The sequence below is a fragment of the Triplophysa dalaica genome, chromosome 13, assembly GCF_015846415.1.
Source record: "Triplophysa dalaica isolate WHDGS20190420 chromosome 13, ASM1584641v1, whole genome shotgun sequence".
Taxonomy (NCBI): domain Eukaryota; kingdom Metazoa; phylum Chordata; class Actinopteri; order Cypriniformes; family Nemacheilidae; genus Triplophysa; species Triplophysa dalaica.
In genome coordinates, this window is record NC_079554.1 from 22,107,066 (window position 1) to 22,130,089 (window position 23,024).

Here is a 23,024-nt window from a genome sequence, read left to right on the forward strand (position 1 = left end):
TGATATGATGTCTAAATCTTCCAAAGACCCACTGATTCATCTGTTCACTGCAACAGACACGACTTTTTGGTTAATATCTCTCATAACCCACATGGTTGTATTATAGTGTATTTTCAAGAGTACCTTGGGTTTCTGTTATACATATCTAAAATGTTTTGTTTAAATGTCATCAGTTCGGTTCCCAGGAAACAGAAGAGCATTTTGAAAGTCACGTGGAAACAGCCAATGTAAAATGCAAACAACAAATGTCAACTATCAATAAAATTGTAAGAAAAAATTCAATAATACTTCAATTACAACACGAATGATTACGTGCAAATTCTTAATGTATTCGTGTGAGATATTGTTTGTAGGTTTGTTGTTTGTTGGGTCTTCGCTCAGCTACTCTCGCCTGCGAGTTTTCTTCATTCCCTCCTCTCTCCAGAGATCGATGCGCTCGGCTCTCGGCTCTGCCTGGAGTTGTCAGTGCGGCGACAGCGGTGCTGAATATGGCGTCAGACGGGATGATTTTAACCAACCACGACCACCAAATCCGGGTCGGCGTCCTGACAGGTAAAATCCAGAATCTTTCAAATCATCGCGCTGTTTCTTATAGGGACAACGGGCTGCGTATTTCCAGCTGTTCGCCAGCGGTGTCTTTTCACCCCAAGCCTGTGTGTGTATGTATGTGAATGTGTGTGTATGTGTGTGTATGTGTGTGTACATATACGTGTGTGTGTGTTTCTCTGCTGGTCAGCGGTGATTTAAAGCATTTCCCGTCTTCCTTTCCACATATTCATTTACGTGCCAAAGGTCCTTCGTGGAAACACTAAAGGCACACTTGAATGTATATCTATTGTATGAATACACATTAATTTTGTGTTTTAAATGCTTCATTTTGGCTTGTGGAACCCTAGAAATTCCATCTGATCGTGGAAAGCTTCGTGTGCACGGCGTTTCGTGATCATCTGCGATTCAATGAATCTTGTATCATTTGTACCTGGTCGTAGACAGCGGTGGTAAAGCTGTGATTTATTGACAGAAGCAGAGGATGCAGTGGGCTGATATTAGCGAGGATGGCTGTGAATCGTGTGAAGAATGCTGCTTTTCCGCTTTGCATGACAGTCTCGTTAATGCACCCTTGCGTTCGGCGGTGCTTTCCGTCGTGCTACGAATCAAAGCGAAATGTTTAAGCAAAAACTGTATCGTCTGCTATTTTATACAGATTCAAGAATATCGATCGATGCAGTCAGTACAGAGTTGCTAGATAATGCCACTTCGTGTTCGGAATCTTCAGGATTGTCAAGCCGAAGCAGCTCTAAATAGAAGCATGCCGTAATTAAAAGGGCCACGGAGTTTGCTTGATGTGATTGGTGATAACCCACTGGTGGAAATCCGCTGGTGAAGGTGGTGGAGATGAAAAGAGAGAAGCTCAATCGAGCACTGAGGGAAACCCTGCTTCAACCCGCTCCCCACCCCTCCCTCACGGCGGCGGAGCAGCGCTGTCCATGGTGCTGAAACACAGCGGCCGCGCGGTGAGCGCTGTCCGTGGTGCTGAACCGCCACATCAAGTGCAGTGCGTTCCTGAGGATTTCAGACAAGCACTGGAACATTTCTTTACATGTCCTGTGACACTTTCGCTTATTTTTTAATTCAGAGCCAACACCACAACAGACTTTCAGGCGGTCATCCCAACTAATATTTAGATTAGATGTTAGATGTTTAGATTAGATGTTTTTGATAGAGCTGTATCTATCCAGGGTGTACGTTGGCTGTGGCCGGCAAGATGTTGGAATGGACCACTACCTTTTAGTGACCCCGCAGTAGATTTAGACAGCGGATGCATGATATCCGTCATTCAGTAGTTATTATAAAAAATAAAGAATCTTCTTTCTTCACTCAACAGCACAATAGTCATAGCCTTTTACTTATGGACCATTTTTGTTGTTGTTTTTACAAGGTCAGATATTTGCTAGCTACTAGCTTACAGCACTCCTGTCAATATATTTGCGGTGCTAACAGGTCTACAGGTGTATTGACCTGTATTGTTCTATCTGTTCTACTTATTCCTTTATCAGATGCCTTTAGCAGTGCACTGATCTCGCATTAATAGATTTCATTTTTTAGTAACCAGGCTAGATATTTAACAACTAGGCAACAGACCCCTGATGCAGGACATGGCCTGTATTCTTCTGTCATTCGCTAGTGATGTGATGACCATGTCAAATTGGATAACCAACAACCAACCCCGTAAAACTGCTAGCCGATGTTGTGCATGTCAACACACGCCAGCAGCCACGCATATAAAGATGATCGTCACGCTTGTCCTGTGTCAAGCGACCTCTGTACACAGAAGTGACATTTAAACAGGACGCTTGTCAATATTTGTCACTCTGAATTCTTTCATTATTGTAATGAATGTCCCATCAGCAGTTCGCCTCAGCTTGTCCTTAATCCTGGACCTGTATCTCCAAAGGACTGTTTGCTGAGAAGAATACACAGAGAGAAATGATGAGGAAGGTGAAACGAAAGAGATATCACAGCCTGTGTGTGTCATCTGACCTTTTAGAAATCTCCTCGTCTCTCTCTCTACTAGCTGTTTCTTTTCCCTCTATGCTGCTTTGGAATTTATGCCGTTGAGAAGTGATTTCCTGTAGTATCTCAATCTCCGCAGTTACCTCATAGTCATCTCTCACTCACAGGCTGTTGAAGTATTTATATTTTCAGCAATGTGGAGAATAGATAAACGTCTATCTGCGGTGACGGTTTTTAGCGTTGACCTTTGACATCAGTGCATGTCGTGACTTGTCTTGAAGCTCTTTGACTGTCTGCCTGTGCTTGACTAATCATCCCATGACGGAGCACCTTATCCACATCTGCTCCGTCTTCCCCAATGACAGCAAAGTCACGTGACCAGACCTGTCCTCTTCCCGGGGGCTGAGAGGAGCTGCGGTTGGCATAGCAACACTGTGAAGGTTTTAGGAACCTGACAAGCATACAGTGACTCCAAGATGTAGGGTTGGGTCATAGTTTGCCACCTTGACGTGATCTAGAGCTGTTGTTGGATCGGCTTAACTTTTTGTTCTATTGAATTGTATTTATTACATAAGGATGTTGATAGAAAGGCAATCGTTATATGCTAAATCCCCATACTTTATCATTTTTGACAGACACTAGCAGTAGGATGGTCACTAAACGTGTTTCATCAAGGGTTTGATTGAGAACATGGAGAAATACTCTGCTAGTTCCAAATGAAAATTAGCGTGTCATTGGTCAAGTAATCTGACATTAAGCTGTAATTAAGATGTATGTCATTAATAAAACCAACATAAATGGATCTATTTTCTGCTTGTGTGTGTGCTTCATACATTTGTGTCCCAGAGTGTTTAGGGTCTGGACTATTTTGTTCTTTCAGCACACTTTCGACTATTTTTTAGCATCCTCACCTTGGTAAGAACTGTCCTAAAAATAAAACCAGTGTGACCTTGAGAAGGACTGCCATCTCTCTGCCACAAAACATTACTTACTAAAGGAACAAGAAACTAGTTCAGTTCAGATTCTGTTGGTGTTGATCGCTGGTCTACACTACTTGCAACGATGCATGTGCATGTTGTTATAGCTGATTTCCAACCTTTATAAATTGGTCATATTCACACGATGCTATAAAACACTTTGAATGATGGCTTCTTAAGAGGATCTCTGAGAAATCAGATTTAAGTTGGTCTGTCAAATGTTAAAAGGGGTGAAGGATCCCATTCACATACACTGACAGAGCAGTAGAGAACAGCATTCAGACATGAGACCGAATGAAGAACTACTAACACCCTAGCAACTGCCCAACACAATGACCATAGAAACCATTTAAAACACATTAGCAATGGTTTGGAAAATTGTCAGTGCAACTTTGGCATTATGCCGAACGTAACTTTGAGGTACATTTTACACCTTAAAGAGGATCGTCAAAGATCTAATTTTACATAAGTTCTGCTTCTCTTTAGTTTCTTTTGACACAGCTCTGGTATTTTTATAGCTGGGTGCTCATGGACACATATTGTGTGTGCCGGTTTCTGAACTTGTGTCCTTCCACAACACAGTCACTGATCCGCCAATGTCTCTCTCTCACTGGATTGCACAGGGTTGTGTGGGCGTCATTCCAATCTCACATGTTTATTGAATTGACGTATATTGGCCACATTTTCACTCAGCAGATAAATTTAGATGCCAGTCAAAGTCAAAAATAGAAACAAGTTACAATCCTTGTTCTTTAGCATAAGCAACCAAGTGTTAGCGCACACACATTCTTGTCTGTGTGTGTTTTTAACTCCGTTCCTTACATCTTTATTCAACATGTCTGTAACACCCACATTCAAGTGCATGAGTCCTGTTTGAGTTTCAAATCCAGCTCAATGAAGATCGGACAGATTCTTGCAATCGCTGATTTTTGTCCAGACCCTAATGAAATTACAACTCCTGGTCAGAAAAAATAAGCAAATGCAGTACTGAAGTTTCCAATTCCAGAGCCGTGACATGTATGTGTGTGTTTGACTAGATTGTGTTTCAATGTTAAAGGAACAGTTCAGACAAAAATTAAGATTCTGTCTTCAATGACTCACCCTTGAGTTGTTCCAAATCTGTATAAATATATTTGTTCTGATGAACACAGAGAAAGATGTTTGGAAGAATGCTTGTAATGAAACAGTACCTTGCCACCATTGACTACCATAGTAGAAAAATGTTACTATGGTAGTCAAAAGTGCCCCAGAACTGTTTGCTTCCTACAATCTTCAAAATATCTTCTTTTGTCTTCAACAGAACTAAAACATGTTTAGAGCTATTCTTCCTACTATGGGAGTCAGTGATGCCCAAGAACACTTTGGTTACAAGCATTCGTCCAAATATCTTTCTCTGTTCATCAGAACAAAGAAAGTTATGCACATTTGGAACAGCTGGAGGGTGAGTAAATGATAACAGAATTTTCATTTTTGGGTGAACTGTTTCTTTAATGTTACAGGTTCAGTAGTGCAGTTTTATATCCGCTGCTTTCATAAGACATAATCAGCAATAAAAAGCAATTTCAGTCATGGAGAGGTGAACACGAGTGTGTGTGTGCGCGTACTTGTGTGTTAAGATTAATAGATTGTGACATTGCATGTAATGATGCTTTGTAACTGAACGTTTTCAACGTGTTTCTCCAGGCCAAATTTCTCAAAATGTATTTTACGCTTGTGTTGTACTGGGCCAATTTGCACAATAAAGCGTTGCTGTAAAATGATGTACAGTGACCTCAAATGTTTATACATTTAACACACACCATGTGAAGCAAGTTGGAAAGAAAAGCTTTTGCATCATTTGTTTGCTGATGACACCTGTTTCCATATTTTTTTCTGATGCAAGTGGGAGCAGAGAGTTTCAGCATTAACTTTAATGTCCATATAGTTTTTGGGACACTATAACTTTGTATAGAACACACAGCCGCGGAAAGAGACCGTTTCAAAGCACCATTTCAGTTCATATGAATGTAGTATTTCTGTGTTTCGATAAAATAATAAGTTTTGTTTCATTCTGTAAATTACTCACAATATTTCAACCCAATTGTAAATACAAATATTGTATTTATTTGCAGAAAATGAGAACAGGAGAAACATGTGAAACATGTGAAAATAACAGCTCTGTATTTTTTCAAACCTCACAAAGTGCGAAGAAAACAAGTTCAGATTCACTTTTAAGCAATACAGCTGCAATATCTCTACATTAAAATAAGAAATGTTCAAAAATTTAAGGAAAACCTCACTTCAGGATTTGTGTTGAGTTTCCAGTTGTTAGATGTGGTTGTTTATGTGTATTTTAATGAATCGTTTTGTGTTTTCTCTCTATAATTAAAGAAGTGAGAATTAATAAACACATCAGTGTCTTCTTAACTCACACTCCATCACACTTCTCGCAGGGTTCAGGGAATCACGGTTTGTAGCTATTAAGAAACAACATTAGCATCAACATTAGCGTCCATGTCACGATATAATTTGTTGACATGAGGATATGTACTGTCAATATGAACACTTTAACAGTTTATAAATATTAAACTTTGGCACATAACTCTGTACTATTTGTGCGTCAGACATCACTACCGAGGATAAAGTGACTAATCATGTGGCTCGCTGAGGAAAGGTGAGCTTTTATTTTTTCAAGTATGAGCAGATAAAATCAGGTAAAAAAATTGCATAGACAAAGAGACTCAAGTAAAATCTAGACACTAGACACTGGATAGAGAATGAGAGCCTTTTTGATACATCCTTTATCCAACAAACTCGGTGTAGTTCATTGATCGCTCTGTCATTGGTTTCTGATGTTTGCAATCAAGAGTGTCATTTACATTTATTCATTCGACAGAAGCTTTTATCCAAAGCGACTTACAAGTAGGAGTCGAATAAGGAATAGAGGACAACATATGCCAGAGTTAGCACTGATCCAAACCTCCTAAAATATCCTGACAACCAAATATTTATGGCCGTGAGTTTGGCACGGGCGATCCATTACTTTAAGAAATAGAAAACTAGCGAATATTTTAAAGTATGGTCAACTTTTACTATATTGAGTTTAGTGGCATCTAGTGGTGAGGTTGTGAATTGCAACCAATGGCTCACACTACATCTCCCTTTCAAAGCACTATGGTGGCTGACACATCTAAGATGTCGTCACGTTTTCCTCTTCTTTGCCGAAGGAGAGAATGTATTTACCAACCACGCTCTCTATAGCAGTATGTCTGTTTAGGGATGATGTAGAAACAACATGGCATGATGTAAGGGGTCCCACTGTGTATATACAGTAGATAGAAATAGTTAATTCTAAGATCATAAAAACATAACGCTTCATTAGGTAAGGTCTTTATACACCTCTGAACACATAGTATGTAAATAATAATGCATTTCTGTCAAAAGATCCTCTAAAAAACACACAGGACATTTTAAAGAAAATGCCTTGAGTTTGAAAGGTTTGTAATGTCAAGAGAAATATCACCATCAACTTAATGTATATCTGTATATCTTGAATGTATTACAAATAGGACTCGGAGGGTCATTAGATCATATACAAAAACTACACACTGGACCTTTAAAGGTGACCCTTAAAACAAAGCGTTCAGACGACAGACAATGTAAGGGAATGATTTGTATTGTATCCATATAGTTTGTATCCTCAAATATTTACTCTCATTTATGTCAACACGACGTGACTAACAAAAACGGTCTCTGTGTTTGAGGGAGTGTTTGGATATGAATGGGCAAACACTGTCGTGTCGATCTCTCCTGCATGCTGAACGTGTGCATACTGCATACTAGAGCTCGTTTTAATCCTCGTTGACTGACACGCTAAAAAGAGTAAATTAGCTTCAGAAGACTTAAATCCTCTCTCCCATCTAATTTTAACCCTCTTCTGCGAATGGCCTGTCGGTTCCTTACAACAGACACTCATTCCGGCGAGTGTTCTGCTCTTCTCTGTGCTCAAGTGAGAGCTTAAACTGGGCTGCTGTAAATAATGCAACGGGAGGTGCTTTTTTAAGGGCACATGCGTGTAATGTCAGGGGTGAATTATTTACACACGTCCAGTGTTTCACTTCCGCAGTTATGAGGAAAGACACTCAGATCACACAACCACATAATGAAAACTTAATGTCCTGACACAGCAGCTCCGGCCTGGATGCCGGGGGGTCTTTAGCTGCCCTCTGGGGCTGACCTGAGGTCAGGGCTTTCAGGACACTGCTGCCGATGCTGATAGACAGAGAGTGCAGGAAACTGAACCCGGTGTGCTGAGAAACGCAGATGTGTGTACTTGAGTTTGAGAGTGCAATATTGAGAAATCTTGCTGAGATGTCCCAATGTGCTGGGAGGCATTGATTTAAAGGAACGGTTCGCCCTGAAATAGGATGGAAGTTTAGTTAAAGAGATGATTCGCCTAAAAATGAAAATTCTTCATCATGTACTCACTCTAATGTCATGTCAAACCTGTATGACTGTCTAACTTAATCAGAACACAAACGAAGATGTTTCGAAGAAAGTCGATAACCAAACAACACTGAATCCTGTATGAACACATTTCTCAAAATACTTAATATTTTGGGTGATTTATCAAATTATTGAGACCGATTAAAATTGATGCTAGTGACCACTTTGGAGTGTTGAAAAGAAACTTTGAATGTCCTTACAGCATGAGTTTGGTTGACATGGCCTCCTAGATGTCAAAGGTGGCAATTTGCGGTGCAATTTGCTCAAAGAATTCTTTTCTCATCTCATGCTCAGTGTAGTGATTCCGATGAGCTTCATAATTGCTGCTCACCGCTGAATCATTTATCTTTGATTCTGGGGTGACCTAAATATGTTGTCGTGAGATTCTCTTTAATAGAAACAGAAGAACAGAAAAAATGGTGCAAATGTCACAGCAGGAGGAAAGAAAGAAAATCTAGAGACGATCTAGCCAGATGAAAAGAGAGAGAGGGGGAAAATGGCAAGCGAAGGTTTTGCAGTGTTGTAGTTGTAACTGTAGGAAGTTGGGCTGCTGTAATTGCTGATTCTGTCCAGAGAATTGAATACAATGAAGGAAGCGGCTTACAGCCAGATTCATTAGGACAGCTGTGTGGAGAGCGAGAGAGAGAGAGAGAGAGAGAGAGAGGGAAAGGGAGAGAGAGAGGGGAGAGAGAGAGAGAGGGGGAGAGAGATGTGTCTTGGGAAATAAGCAGATTCCTAAATTACCCAGTGAAAGCCAGCAGCAGCAGCAGGAGAGAGAGAGAGAGAGAGAGAGAGAGAGAGAGAGAGAGTAAGTATTAGTGAGAGAGGTGCGGAGTCAGGAATCTCCACTGCTGTTTGAGATCACAGTGCTGCAGTCATGAGCTGAGGGTCTTTCCTTCTGCAGTCTGCTCTAATGCAACCCACCTTTGCATATTAAACATCAACACTACTTCTGGTTCAATACTGCACAGCAATACAACAATACTACACAACTGCATGGCTTCAAAACCTAGTAAACAAATGAACATTTTTAATTTGGCTGACTAGCATGGTCTAGTATAAGTATTTGTGTGTGTGTGTGTGTGTGTGTGCGCGTGCGTGTATGTGTGTGTGTGTGTATACTGTATATGTTTACGTATTTGTGAGTGTGTATGTTAATGTATATGTAATTGTGTAAGTGTGTGTACTGTAAATGACTAGCGCATGGTCTAAGTACAAGTATTTATGTGTGTGTGGGTAGGGTACAACCTACGGTATGGGGACAACATTTTTGGTCCCCATGAGGAAACAAGCTTATAAATCATATAGAGAATCTTTGAAAATCTAAAAGAACAGAAAGTTTTGTGTTATTGTTAGGTTTAGGGGGTGGGTTAATGGTAGGGAATGAGATATACAGTTTGTACAGTATAAAAAGCATTGCGTCTATGGAATGTCCCCATAAAACATGGAAACCCAACATGTGTGTGCGTGTGTGTATATATCTGTGTGTCAGAAAATGGTGAAAACCATACTTGAGTAAAAGTGCAGATACCTTGCAGTGATAATGACTCCTTTACAAGTTACAAGTCACGAATTCCAAAACGACTTGAGTAAAAGTATTGGAGTATCTGATTATAAAAGTACTTGAGTATTTTACTCAGACTGAATGTAGGTTCAATGCAACACTTAAGAGACATGTCAGTGAAAAACAAGAAACGCGAGGAGAGTGATCACATCAAACTGGACACCTCAAAATTGCAACAAATCGAGGTCCACTCCATTGCCTATGACTATCACAAACACCCAAGTCTCATGTTAAGCTCATGCGCTCATAGGGAAACCAATATCCTTCAAAAAAGTCTCTTCAGTAAAACAGATAAATAAAATAATGTTAAGTAAAACTAGAAAAGTCGAAGCCTTATTGCACTGGACATGCTGGTTTTGCTCTTATCGCCGGCTGCAGTCATGCCCTCTTTCCACAAAAAACAGCAGTGATGTCATGCACCGGCATTCAAAAAGTTTCAGTAAGTAAGGGCCAAATCCAGAGGATGTAGTACCTTCAATGCCCTGTAAATAGTAATATTGCTTCTTCTGCAGCAGAAATAAACTGCTTCTGATAGGTGTCATGCTAAATGTAATGTGTACTTGCATTAGTCACTACAAACATTGTGTAGTAAAAAGTACATATACTTATTCAAAAATCTAGGCAAGTAGAGAGCAAAAGTTGCTAATATCTTTAATACTCAGTACAACAGCGAAAAGTATCCAAAAAGATACTTAAGTAAAGTAACTAATTACATTTACTCCAATACTCCACTTGTGTGTTTGTGTGCGCGTGTATTTGTGTGTGCAGCAGTGTATTATTAGCAATGTATGTGTGTAAAAACACAGATGTGCTATTGTCTTATGTAGAAATGTGTGTGCGTGTATGCGGTAGTGTATTAATAGCAGTGTGTGTGTATTTGTGTGTGTGAAAGCACTGATGTGTTATTGTTATGAGTGTGTGTTATAAGAGTGTTTCTGGTTGTGTGTTTGATGATAGATGCTGCGATCCCACTGCGAACCCCACTACTGCTGTTCTCCGAATGAAGAAGGTTGCTAAGATACGCCGGGCTTATATTAGATTATCTTATCTGTTGTTACTATATTTTCCCCAGCACCCTGAAACCTTTATTAATTTGGAAATTTACCCAGCTGCAGAATTAAGAAGCTGCTATGTGTAAAGCATCTCTCTCTCTCTCTCTCTCTCTCTCTCTCTGCTGGGTGCAAGATCCAGAACTCCCCAAGGTTTAATGTCGGCCCCTCCTCTTTACAAAGGCTGGTTTGATAAACAGCAGTAAGCCGCTGTAATCTACATCCCCGGGGCCTTTGGTTTCATTTGATACCCCGCTAACCAATAAGACCTCCGAGCAAACAAAGCCATGATGTCATCTCCTGCAAAGGCCATTGGTGGAGAGCGGAGGCCGCAGACCTGGTGTTAATTATATTTAGCTTGCGTGCCATTAGCGGATGACGGGCGGCCACAGGCCATTTCACTTCCCTTCGTTCGGTTTAATGTGAGTTTGTGAGGAACATTGAGCAAAATGTTCGTTGAATGAAGTCGAAACGTACTGTAGTAAATACGAATGCTGAAGAGTTGAGATCTTTTTGGGTTGAACTCTTTTTTACCTGATAAAATGACTCTCTTATATTCTTTACTGTAAGATTTAAGACACCTCTAATGTCTCACGATATATCAGATTTTAAGTCTTTCAGGCAGCGCTCTCTGGTTGAATGTGTATCAGATCGAGTCTGATCAGAGGAGATTGATTGCCTGCTGGATCGAGTCTGATATGTGTCTGTCTGAGTGTGAAACAGAGGCTGATGAGTGTGGGGTCAAAGGTCGTGCGCTTCATCTTGTTCCCGTTACAGTACAGATGGAGAAACGGCAAGAATGCATTTACTGTTTCTCTGGACAGCGTTCTCTCTCCTGAAGCCAACAGTGTCTGGTTTTACCCCACATGCTCTGATTCTTCATTTGGGACGGACTCTGATGTTTTATTAAAGTCTGAAAGAGAAAACGCAGCAGAATGAAACAATCAGAACACATCTGATGTGTAATATACGGTCTGTGGATCAGCATTTCAGACACAATGCGCAAACTGCATGCACGACACAACTGCAGAGAAGAGTTCTTGTGATCTTCATATACTTGAAAACTGAAATCACAGAGAGCGAATGAAAACTTCTCATCTGCGTCTTTGATATTTCTCTGGAAAAAAAGAGTCCGAAATCTGACAAACGTGTCTGTCATTAGAGTTTAGAAGAGATGTCAACAATGTGTCAAACTGAACTCAGATTTGTCAAGTCTGTCAATCAAAAGTCAATATTATTGTAGATCTCAATATCAACTCAAACATTTCTCATCACATTTACCCAAATCCAGATTATTTGACCTCTCGAATCTACATGTATTCACTCCTCAAGACTCTTCATATGTTTCTACACTTACACTCTCATTTCATTCTCTTTTTATTTCTCACAAGCAAGTTTAGAAGAAACATCTGAGACTAATTTGACACTTGAATGAAACATTATAGAGAACTCCATCACATCTTGTGAGCTATGAAAGAGCTGAGAGATAACAATTTCTTCTGGGTCTCTCTCTCTCTCTCTCTCTCTCTCTCTCACACACACACAGTAATATTAACATTCTTTTGAAGTCTGATTCCACTGCAGATCATCATCTTTACAATCTTTATCTCTCTCCTTCTGTTCTGCATAAAGTCAGTTTTTATCGCTCGTGATATAGATGAAGGGTGACTGCATCAGGATCCTCTCTGATTCATGCCTGTTCTTTGAAAGACAACATCTTAACATTTACTGATGAGTGTTTCTGCTATTTCACGATTCATCTGTGTATATTATTTAGTCTTTCTAATCCTTCTTGGACTTGTTATTTAAAAAGTCAGAAAGTCAACATCAGGACTGATAATAAGTGTTGTGCTTTTGGCCGCATCTCACCCTTCAGGCTCATCACACACTGTATGACTTCTGCTCTATGACTTATTAAATAAAACATCTCTTTTGAATCTCTCTCTCTCTCTTTTGATCATTCTTTAACTGTGTTTGTTATATTTGTAGTGAGTATATAAATGTATAAATCTCCTTTTTCTCTCTGTCTTTGTTTTACAGTGAGTGACAGCTGCTTTAGAAATCTTGCTGAAGACCGCAGCGGGGTCAACCTCAAAGACCTCGTACACGACCCTTCCTTGTGAGTGACACACACACACACATTGTATTTTCATGTTTTGTGTGGATTTTTCATAAACGTGCTGACGTTTATACTGACCCTCACCCTAAACCTATCCATCACAGAAAACTTTCTGCATTTTACATTTTCTTCATAGTGACCAGAAGCACTTATTATTATTCGGACCACACAATTTTGTTTCTAGGTATTTTCTATTAACATACTGTATATTGCTTTTTCATATATTTTAATTTGTAATACAGTGTAGTGTTTGGCTCATGTTTTGGGTTTAAGTGATGGAAACAAAGTTGCTGCCCATGAGAAATTGAATCAGGCTTAAACACCTGTGTCTTTCAGTTAGCTTCACACTTCATATGTGACCCTGGACAACAAAACCAGTCTTACGGGTCATTTCTCAAAACCGAGATTTACACATTTTACACATGATTTAAAATTTTGAAGTCACAGAGAATATTTTTGAGAAAATTGATCAGAGGAGCCGCAGAAGCCCGCTGCTAAGAAACAGGTTTGTTTGAACGCTCTCTATTGCCTTCGATTATTCGTTTTGTAGATTAGTTGAACCTGAAAGCTGAAATTTGAAGCTTTACATAGACACCAAACTCAAATCGGTCATTCTCAGAGAGCGGGCATCAGCGAGTGAAGTTTGTAGGCATGTTCCCGGCCATTTTTTTTTCCACCCGACCAACGGTGGAAAATGTACAAAATATCTTCAGTTTACTTCATATTCCAATGATTTTTGGCATCAAAGAAGAATTTATCATTTTGACCCATACGATGTATTGTTGACTTTTGCCACAAATATTCCCGTGCAATTTAAGACTGGTTTTGTGCGCCAGGGTCACACGTCATGCTTCTCATCACTGAATGCTCATCCAGAGTTCTGACTGTTAAAGAGCGTCTGGAGATCTCTGTGCCAAACATGTGCTTACATGATGGATATTAATGTCAGAGTGACTCACTGTCACGGACACACTCAGCTATAACCAAAGTGTCACATGTCATTTTACATGAATGAAACATGTGTGAGTCATATCCATCCAGACACACACAAATACATGAAATGATGGAGTTTGTGTTTGATATGATATGCTATTCACATTTAACTTCTGTAACATGACTGTTCTGAATGAGACAGAATATTTAGCACAGAGCCATTGAGAGAGAGAGTTGTGTCAACTCCGCTATCCGCAATTTAAGCATTTTTTCACAGCAATGGCGGTTCATGAAGCTACGGCTAAACAGACCAACAGAGTTAAACTTTGAACCCATTTAAATTCATTAAATGAATAAAAATGGAAAGAAATAAAGCACTGAAGTGAAAACAAAACTTCCTGGAACTATCTGAGGCTCCATGAAAATTTTGGACTTCCGTTGCCGCAACTCTCTGGGTGCCTCTGATTTAGCAGGAATCATTTAGGGGCCGAACATGATTTCATTCATCAATATTTTACTTTTGAAATCTAGTCTAATATGGTTTGGTGGTATTTTCCCAACCTGTGCACCCTTGGTTGCATTAGCAGTTATTGTATTTTGATACAAAAACATTTTGATTCCCCAGCAAAATGTGGATTTGTTGCATCAATTAAACAAGCGGAGACACACTATTTACATTCGCCAGATTTAAACCTGGCATCCCCGTGCATACTACAGCGTTTTTATCAATTTTCCTGGATCCGTTTTGATAACACTGTCATGTGTACGTGAAATAAATAAAAAAAGCAAAGTAAAACCTTTTTTGCGTTTTTTTATCGTGTTAACGTGGCATAAGAAGGCAATGCTTAAAACGAGAAAAAATATTTCCTCTTTATTAAATTAAAGTTTATTGACAGCTTAAAATATTCTTGATAAATTCTTGTAAAAAACAATTTGGTGGATTTGGAAGTTTTACATCTTATTTCTCCAAATTTTTTAGGGGAGCTGTCCTTTTAAGAGTGCTGACATGTTTTTATTTATCAATACATGATGTCCTCTGCAAGTGTCTATGTTAGAGGGGTTTATGTAGGAAGGACTCATATGAAGGTTGTGTGTGTATGACTTCAGTCACAACATCCGTTGTCAGTCTCACTAATTGGCGACACTAAATATATCCTGTGAATAAATCCGACATGAGCCTCATCTTCCACTGACCCGTGTTAGAACGCCAGCCAGATGCCTAAAGAGAAAGAGACATCAGCTAACCCTGAGCATGCTGGGATACTCTAAACATGACTTCATGAGAGATTCTTCAGCTCGTATAGTGTACTTGAGTCCACAGAAATTTAACTCAATATGAAATAGTTTTTTGGCAGCATTACATTTTATTTTTTATGACAAAACAGATCTTTATAAAACTGCCTCTGACGCTTTCTTCAGTGGAACCCAAAAGAAGATGTTTGGTTTGGTGTTCATACAATGGAAGTCAATGAGGTTCGATGTTGTTCGGTTATCAAGAGTGAACTATCCCTGTGTTTATATCATTTATACAAAATGTTAATAAAACAAAGTCATTCATAATCGATACACAACTGTTGATTATCATTTCTAACTTAAGTACACATTCTGTGTAAATGTCCTCTGAAAGTGTTTTCAGGTAGTGTGTCCCAGCGAGGCAACGCTTTTAAATGTGCTGAACCCCGCCATTCAGCACAAAGGCGATCCATGGTTAATTAAATCACAGCAGCAGATGGCTTTGGTTTGGACCTCATCCAGAATTGAAGAGGGCCTGTAAAGCTGGGTCACAGATGTGTGCGGGGGGGATGCATTCTCTCTTCCTTTATTCATATCCGGAGGAATGCGGCGGGCCAGGAGTGATGTTTTAAAGCATGCCAGAGCCCGTCTGACGGCGGGCTTCGATTAAACAGTCATAAGTCTTCCATTAGACACTCAGAGACCGGGAAATCCTCTCCGGCCATCTGGAGCAATGCCATGAAATAGCATGGGGAAAAAAACATGGCGATATTTCGATCGACTATTAATTATCTTGTGTCATGTCGAACCTAGGAGTTTCTTTCTTCTTCAGAACACAAAAGAAGATATTTTGAAGAATGTTCATAATCAAACAACACTGAACCACATTGCATGAATACAAAACCACTGAGACATTCCTCAAAATATCTTCTTTTGCGCTCCGCTGAAGAAAGACTCGCATACAGATTAACAACCACGTGAGGAGGAATACATGTGACAGAATTCCGATATTCAGATTCTTTCCATATGTGTACTATGCACTTCTGTTTTGCATATGAATTTAAAAACGAATATGCAGTATACAAACACAGGACACTACCTTTTCACAGTCAACATATCTCAGTTACCGTTTCCCTGCAGTCTGGTTTCTTTCTCACTCCCTGTTCCACCTCTTTTATTGCCCTCTGAATATCCGTAAATTATTTGAGCAAAGCCTCATAATATTTCATTTTTAGCCCAGTACAATATTTGCATCCGCGGGGTAACTGATTTTCACTTCCCTGTCACGCACTGAAACTTGATCATCTCCAGTTGGAGTCTTACGAACCAATTAACTCCATCTGATTTAACCGAATCGCCAAAGGACTGAACTGTAACACACTTTGAATTTCATTAAGACGTCAAACTGTGTTGCACAACGATCAGGCCACTGAAATATGTTTAACAGCAGGAAATCTCTCTCTCGAGTCTGTTACACACAATTACTGTTTTATGACACAATGTAACATGTTAGCAGTTCCTCTCAGTGGAAAGTGTGTCGTTTCTGTTTCACTAATAGAATTACAAAGATCTCTGAATGTACCCCATTGCCTTTTCATTCAGGGAGGGAGATTTTCACATCTATAGATCTGCTGTACTTTAAACTGCGTAAATTATGCAGAAACACCATCGCCACCCCAGATTTACCCTGAAAGTTCCGCCAACCCGTTCCTTTTGTTTACCGTCGCAAAACTTTCTGTCTTTGTAAAAAGTCACTTACAAAGCGTCTATTTCAATCCTTAGCTGTAGCTCTGTCGTCTTTGAGATGGATTTGAGTTTCAAACAGCAAAGGCAAACCTGGCTATCCTCTCTCCTCTTTCAACAACTGTGCACTTGAGGTTCTCTAATGATGTCATTAAGGGTTCTTGCACAAAAAAAAACTTCTTTTCGTTTTCTTTCGCGGGTTAAACTTGAATTAATAACATGTTTTATTGTTGTACTTTAAGACTTTACATGTAAACACATGTTTTTATTGGCATCCCTTGAAAAAAAGCGTACTTGTGCATTTGATTAAAGATGAGTCACTTCCGCCAATCTCATATTAATCTTGAGGACATATACAGTCGTTTTGCATACTTTAATCTTTGAAGAGTTTGATCAAATTTATATAAGAGAGGTACAGATGTACGATTATTTCCAGAAAATCACAAGCTGCAGGAGGCGGGCAGAGGGGCAAAACGACAGCACGAGCACACAATACATCATCACATTATTATCCCTTTGTGTTGTTTACATTATCGGCATACGTGCTGATGGCCAACAAAACACAGACGTATGAATTAGTTTGATTTAACGTGTGCGGTTCATGTCCGGCATCTTTTAGCGCTGGGACCGTGCTCGTTGAGTGACCTGTGGACGTGCTTTTCTGGGAGAAATTTCCAATAAGGGACTAAAAAGCCTTGTTACGAAAAGGGAATCCATGTTCGAAAAAACTGTACGAACCCTGAATCGCTTCACAGTGTAAAGAAGTCAGAATGCATGACATAGCTTGTTACCTCACCCATAAGTATACTTAGCCCATAAGTATACAAAGTATACATTGATACACTTATATTTTAAGTGTATCAATGTACCACAAATATAAGTGAAAATTGACTATTTTAGTCATTCTTGAAGTTTATAATGGTAAACTTTTTCTGAAGGGTAACTTTTATGTTTTAAGAGCATCTCCAGTTGCCGAATACTATTTCATTTCCAATATATAATCTGGATTATAGATTATAGTATTTTTAAATTCCCATTTTAATTTAAATAAAGAAAATGACCCACATTGATAAGCTATTTACTATAAACGCTGCAATATTTCATGAAAAAATAAGAATTGTCATCTTTTATTTCACTGAGACTTTAATAAAATGAACATACTACAAAATTCAACAAATGTTTTATTTAATACAATTGTTATACAATAAAATAATATAAATTAATATGAACATAAATTAAATTAAATGTAAATAGTTATAAGACAAACACAAACCGGAATTGAACTGCAATTCCGTCGCGCACGTCCGCCAATATAAACCACGTGAACTTACCCGGAAAGTAGTCCTCGGAAATACGTGTGGAAAAAACTAAATAATTCAGTAATAATTGAACAAATACATTATAACATGTCATTACAGAGAAACACTTTAGACCTGAAACAGTGTGTCTTACCTGTATTACCGAGAGAAAAGAAATCTAGTATCCTAAATGCTCTAAAACTCTCTGTCTCTCTATCTATCTCTCTCTCTCTCTCTCTCTCTCTCTCTCTCTCTCTCTCTCTCTCTCTCTCTGTGTCACCGGAGGCCGCTGTCTGATGTGGTTGCCTTGGTGACGGAGGAACGAAGTTATTTGCTATCAGTATAAAGTTATTTATTAAGATTGAACCCGGTAACATTTAAGCGGTTGAACCTGTCGGGTGTGACTAACTGTTGTTATGAATATTTGACAGAATTAGTGGGCGTATCCTGCGTTTTTTACTGCGAATTGATTGGATGTAGAAAAACGTCTGCTGCACTTGGAATTGAAACTAGCAGCAGACTGACAGTTGAAGGGGAGGAGTTAAAGGATGCCCCGCCCATGCCATCTAACGTAGATCATTTAAGATAGATAGTCATTTCAGGCCGGAAGAGCATTTTCAGATTTGAACTGTAGATTTTGAGGCTATTTACTATAAATGCTGCAATATTTCATGAAAAAATAGTAATTGTCATTTCTAATTTCACTGGGACTTTAAGGCGACCTTTTTTTTAATAAAAGGAAAAATAATTCATTTTGATTTCACTGTGGCTTTAAAATATGCATTTGTGGTTTCTGTTTACCTGCACAATATATATTTTTTGTTTCTTAAACCCACAGCTTAATTTCTCTTCTTTCCTTGTTGATGACAGAGTGTGCGTGTGTGTGATGTGAGGACTCACAACTGCCGTCACTTAGAGACCTGATGCTGTAGTTTCCTAAAAATAACCCGTAAAAGAATAAGACAGAACGGAAAGAGAAAGATGGTCTTACATAAGAGCTGTCTGTAGCTCTACACCTGCCCAGAGCGCTTTTATCCTCCCTTTCTCTCTCTCTCTCTCTCTCTCTCTCTCTCTCTCTCTCTCTCTCTCTCTCTCACTCTCTCTCTCTCTCTCTCTCTCTCACTCTCTCTCTCTCTCTCTCTCTCTCTCCTTCTCTCACACACACACACACACTGTTCCACATCATTTTATCCTAATTCTTGATTTGGCCACAGGATGGCACCATTTAATAGAAATGTTGTCTTTTGAAGTCCATAGATTTGCAGTTATTTAAAACTGATGCTCCTTTGCTTTGCAGGCTTGGAGGAACCATTGCAGCTTACAAAATAGTTCCTGATGAACTCGATGAGATCAAGGTATGTTGTTAAATAAACACACCTATAAGTCACTTGCGCAAAAAAGCATCTGCCACATACATACATGTAAATTCTTGATTTCTATTTGTTTCTCCTATACTCTACATTGTGTCTTCTGTGAAGCTGCTTTGAAATGGTGTAAACTGTGAAAAGCGCTTTACAAATAAACATAAATTGAATAAATAAAAAGGTGACACGAGTAAACATTTGGACACCTAGAAATATAGTGCATTAAATAACAGATAGGATTCTGTTTCTTGTGTCCGGTCGAGTAGGAGACGCTGGTCGACTGGTGTGATGAGAAAGAGTTAAACCTGATTTTGACCACTGGTGGCACTGGCTTCGCCCCGCGAGATGTCACACCTGAGGTAGGTGTCTGTTCGTAATGGATCAATACATCCAAGCCACTCACATATTGTTCACCACTGAAGCACACAATTGGTTAGAGATGCAGAATTGTCATTATTGGCCAAAGACACTTTGGACCGCACTGTTTTTTTTTTATAACACACAGAGACACACACACACATTTCTCTCTCTCAATCCCATGAGTCTCATCATCACAGCTGCTTTAATGTTTGTTCTTGTGTATCTCTCTCGATCCTCCTCTAATATTGTTTGAAGTGTCAATCAACACCAGAGAACACACACACACAGTTTTCATGTGAAGTGTTTGGAGAGATGTTAGAGTCACCAGTGGTCACCCTGTTAAAGCCGAGTCGACTCTACGGGACTGTGAGACTACTTGAATTGCTATGGCGCTTACACGACACAACCTGATTTCTTGTCAACCTTCATCTTCTTGTTGTAGCAGCACGCACACTACACAACGCAGACAAAGTGCCCAAGCAACAAAACTTCGGTCAAGTATCGACAGGGAAAACACCTCCCACATCATGAACTCTTCTAGTTTGGTGGAATGGACCATGAAAAAATGATCTCTCTGAAATGACAATGAATACACGCCAGCAGTTTTTATTCCTCCACGCGATGATTTCACGCAAACCTTCTGCACTGTGATTGGCTGGATTAGTTCCACAGTGTCACGCACAACGAGATCACTTGGCGATAATATCAAGCAGGTTTGAAAAGATCGTATCGTCTGGGGTGCCTGCTTATACTATACGTGCTTCTGCGACCGAAACAAGCTCCGATTTGGTCGCAATCTGAAGGTTTTGTCACAGACCTTAGAAATCTGTCTGCAACAGAAAATCCAGCCGAAGATCACGTAGTGTGGCTTTCCATTAACATGTGACCTTTTTAATAAGAACAGGGGTTTACAATCTATTAGATGCCACAGTCTACATCCTCAAATTTAAATGCCATCTATCTTTTATAAACAACAATTATTAAAATGATCTGTATATCTATTATATATAAACAAAAATCTAGAAATATGTTTTTATTAAGTTACATTAATACAAGTATTTCTCCATGCTATTATGGTAATGACCGCTTAAATGTATTAATTATGTGTGTTTCATTTGTATTTACATTAGTTTTGTATTACTTTACTGTAATCCAATCTCTCTTATTTAGTTTATTAACTATTATCATTTTTATTATTATATTTTTTAGGTTATTTTGTATTTTTGTATTTTTGTATTTCTAATATCTATTTTTATAATTTTAACTACATTTTTTTATTTGAATTGAATTTATTTGTTGGCCTCATTGTATCTTTATTATTTATTTAGACTTTATTTAATCTCCAGTCTTTTCTGCAGACTCCCTGACTCACCTCTGCATTAGAGACTGCATGTTAGTTATTCTTTTATAGCTCGGGAGACTGAATTGAGTTCACATTTATATTTCAGATATCTCAGATGATTTGTTCTGGAGGAATTTGATGAGAAACCATTGACGTTATATTGAGACTTTGGGATCAGAGCACGATTCCGGAGATTCAATAAAATAGAAAAAAGAAATGAATCTCACAGCAATCTACAACTGAGATGTTTCTGATCTCTCTCTCTATCTCTCTATATCTCTATCTCTCTTCAGGCCACTAAAGATGTGATCGAGCGGGAAGCTCCAGGGATGTCTCTGGCCATGTTGATGGGCTCTCTGAATGTCACTCCTCTGGGGATGCTCTCCAGGTCACACTTCACAACACACATCCAACGTGCTCTCAATGTCACGAGGCTGATCGGAGGATTAACTTTTCCATGCCGTAGAATATTTAGAGCACAGACTGACCCCAGATCAGCACTTTTAATCAAAGACATGGATGTACTTGGAATCAGAATGAGTTTTATTGACCGATGCACTGAAGAAATTTGATTCGGTAAAAAAGGACAGAAATATTGTACAGAATAATACGTATGAGCACAGAACCATGTCCACTTTTTTTAAATAAAAAAAAGCCTAAATTGAATTAAAAATCAACAAAAAAAGTATTTTTTCATATTGACACTGTGTGTGTAGACTGGGATTCATGTATTTTTTAAAATTAAAACCGTATTATTTAAGGTATAATTAGGTAATTTTTACCTAAAAAGTGATATTAATACAAAATGTATTTTTTTGTGTGTGTATAGACCAGTTTGTGGTATACGAGGAAAAACTCTCATCATAAACCTGCCGGGCAGTAAAAAAGGTTCACAGGTAAGACATATTTTCATTGTTTGGATCTCGCTTTAAAGTCCCAGTGAAATAAATAATTGCAATGCCTATTTTTCCATGAAATATTGCAGCGTTATTGTAAATAAACTGGGCGGAGCATCCGTTAACCCCTCCCCTTTAACTGTCAGCCTGCTACCAGTTCCATTTTAAAATGAAACGGCTGTTTTAAGCATCCAATCACATTGCAGAGAAAGACGAAAGCCACGCCCACGATTTTTCTCTTTAGAAATTCCATTTCACTTGTAAATGTGTCAAAACACGGAATAAAATCACAACTTCCAGTTCACGGGGACTTCTGGAAGCTTCGGGAAGCTTCTGAATAAAGGTGCAGAAATGTCTCCTTCAGATGCTCCAAACAACCTGTTGTCGTTGTTGTTATTTATGTGTGTGGAGAGCCACACAAGACTTTAGATTACATTTTTCGCTCTACATTTCTCTCCTGCAGGAATGTTTTCAGTTCATCCTGCCCGCTCTCCCTCACGCCATCGATCTTCTGCGAGAAGCTGTGGTCAAAGTGAAGGAGGTGCCCAATGAGCTTGAGGACCTGCCCTCTCCTCCGCCCCCTTTGTCCCCGCCCCCCGGCAGCAGCCCCCACCGACAGACGGAGGATAAGGGGGTGCAGTGCGAGGAAGAGGAGGAGGAGAAGAAGGACAGCGGCGTGGCCTCCACGGAGGACAGTTCCTCCTCGCACATCACAGCCGCCTCCATCGCTGCCAAGGTAAGCGAGATACAGGAAAAGATGATGTTCCCGCATGTCTCCGTGACACACAATTGTCATGGAGGTGAATGAATTCACAGCATTGTGTAAGCACTCTCAATCTTTCATTCATGATTCAACGTGACGTGTCGTTTTGATGTGTGCTAGAGTCTCATCAGGTGTGAGTGATTGTTACACCTGTCATCCATCATTCATTCATCATTCAGACTGTTGTGTTTAGATGTCATTCAGCTGCTGACCGACAGGTAACTCATCCAATCATCAGTCTACACACATACTGTGACTGCATCACATACTAATATTACACGCGTACACTTCACAGCTAATAGGAATGTAGTATAGTAAGTGCTCTTAAAGTATAAGTACTAAGTATACGTGTATTTAAACTAAGACTGTCAAACTATTAATCGC

The 23,024-nt window shown here is 39.3% G+C and overlaps 1 protein-coding gene across 9 annotated transcripts in view; it reads left to right on the plus strand.

The window, feature by feature from the left end:
* Nucleotides 1-419: 419 nt before the first annotated feature.
* gphnb (gephyrin b) overlaps nucleotides 420-23,024 on the plus strand; it is a 42,012-nt gene continuing 19,407 nt past the window's right edge. For all 9 annotated transcript variants that reach the window (XR_008908666.1, XM_056764294.1, XM_056764297.1 and 6 more), the window contains exons 1-7: nucleotides 420-552; nucleotides 12,630-12,708; nucleotides 19,213-19,270; nucleotides 19,546-19,638; nucleotides 21,275-21,369; nucleotides 21,811-21,877; nucleotides 22,341-22,613. Coding sequence is in view for 8 of the 9 variants with exons in the window: in XM_056764294.1 (XP_056620272.1) it covers nucleotides 489-552; nucleotides 12,630-12,708; nucleotides 19,213-19,270; nucleotides 19,546-19,638; nucleotides 21,275-21,369; nucleotides 21,811-21,877; nucleotides 22,341-22,613 (729 nt within the window). In the remaining variant the exon portion in view is untranslated. The remainder of the gene's footprint in view (nucleotides 553-12,629; nucleotides 12,709-19,212; nucleotides 19,271-19,545; nucleotides 19,639-21,274; nucleotides 21,370-21,810; nucleotides 21,878-22,340; nucleotides 22,614-23,024) is intronic.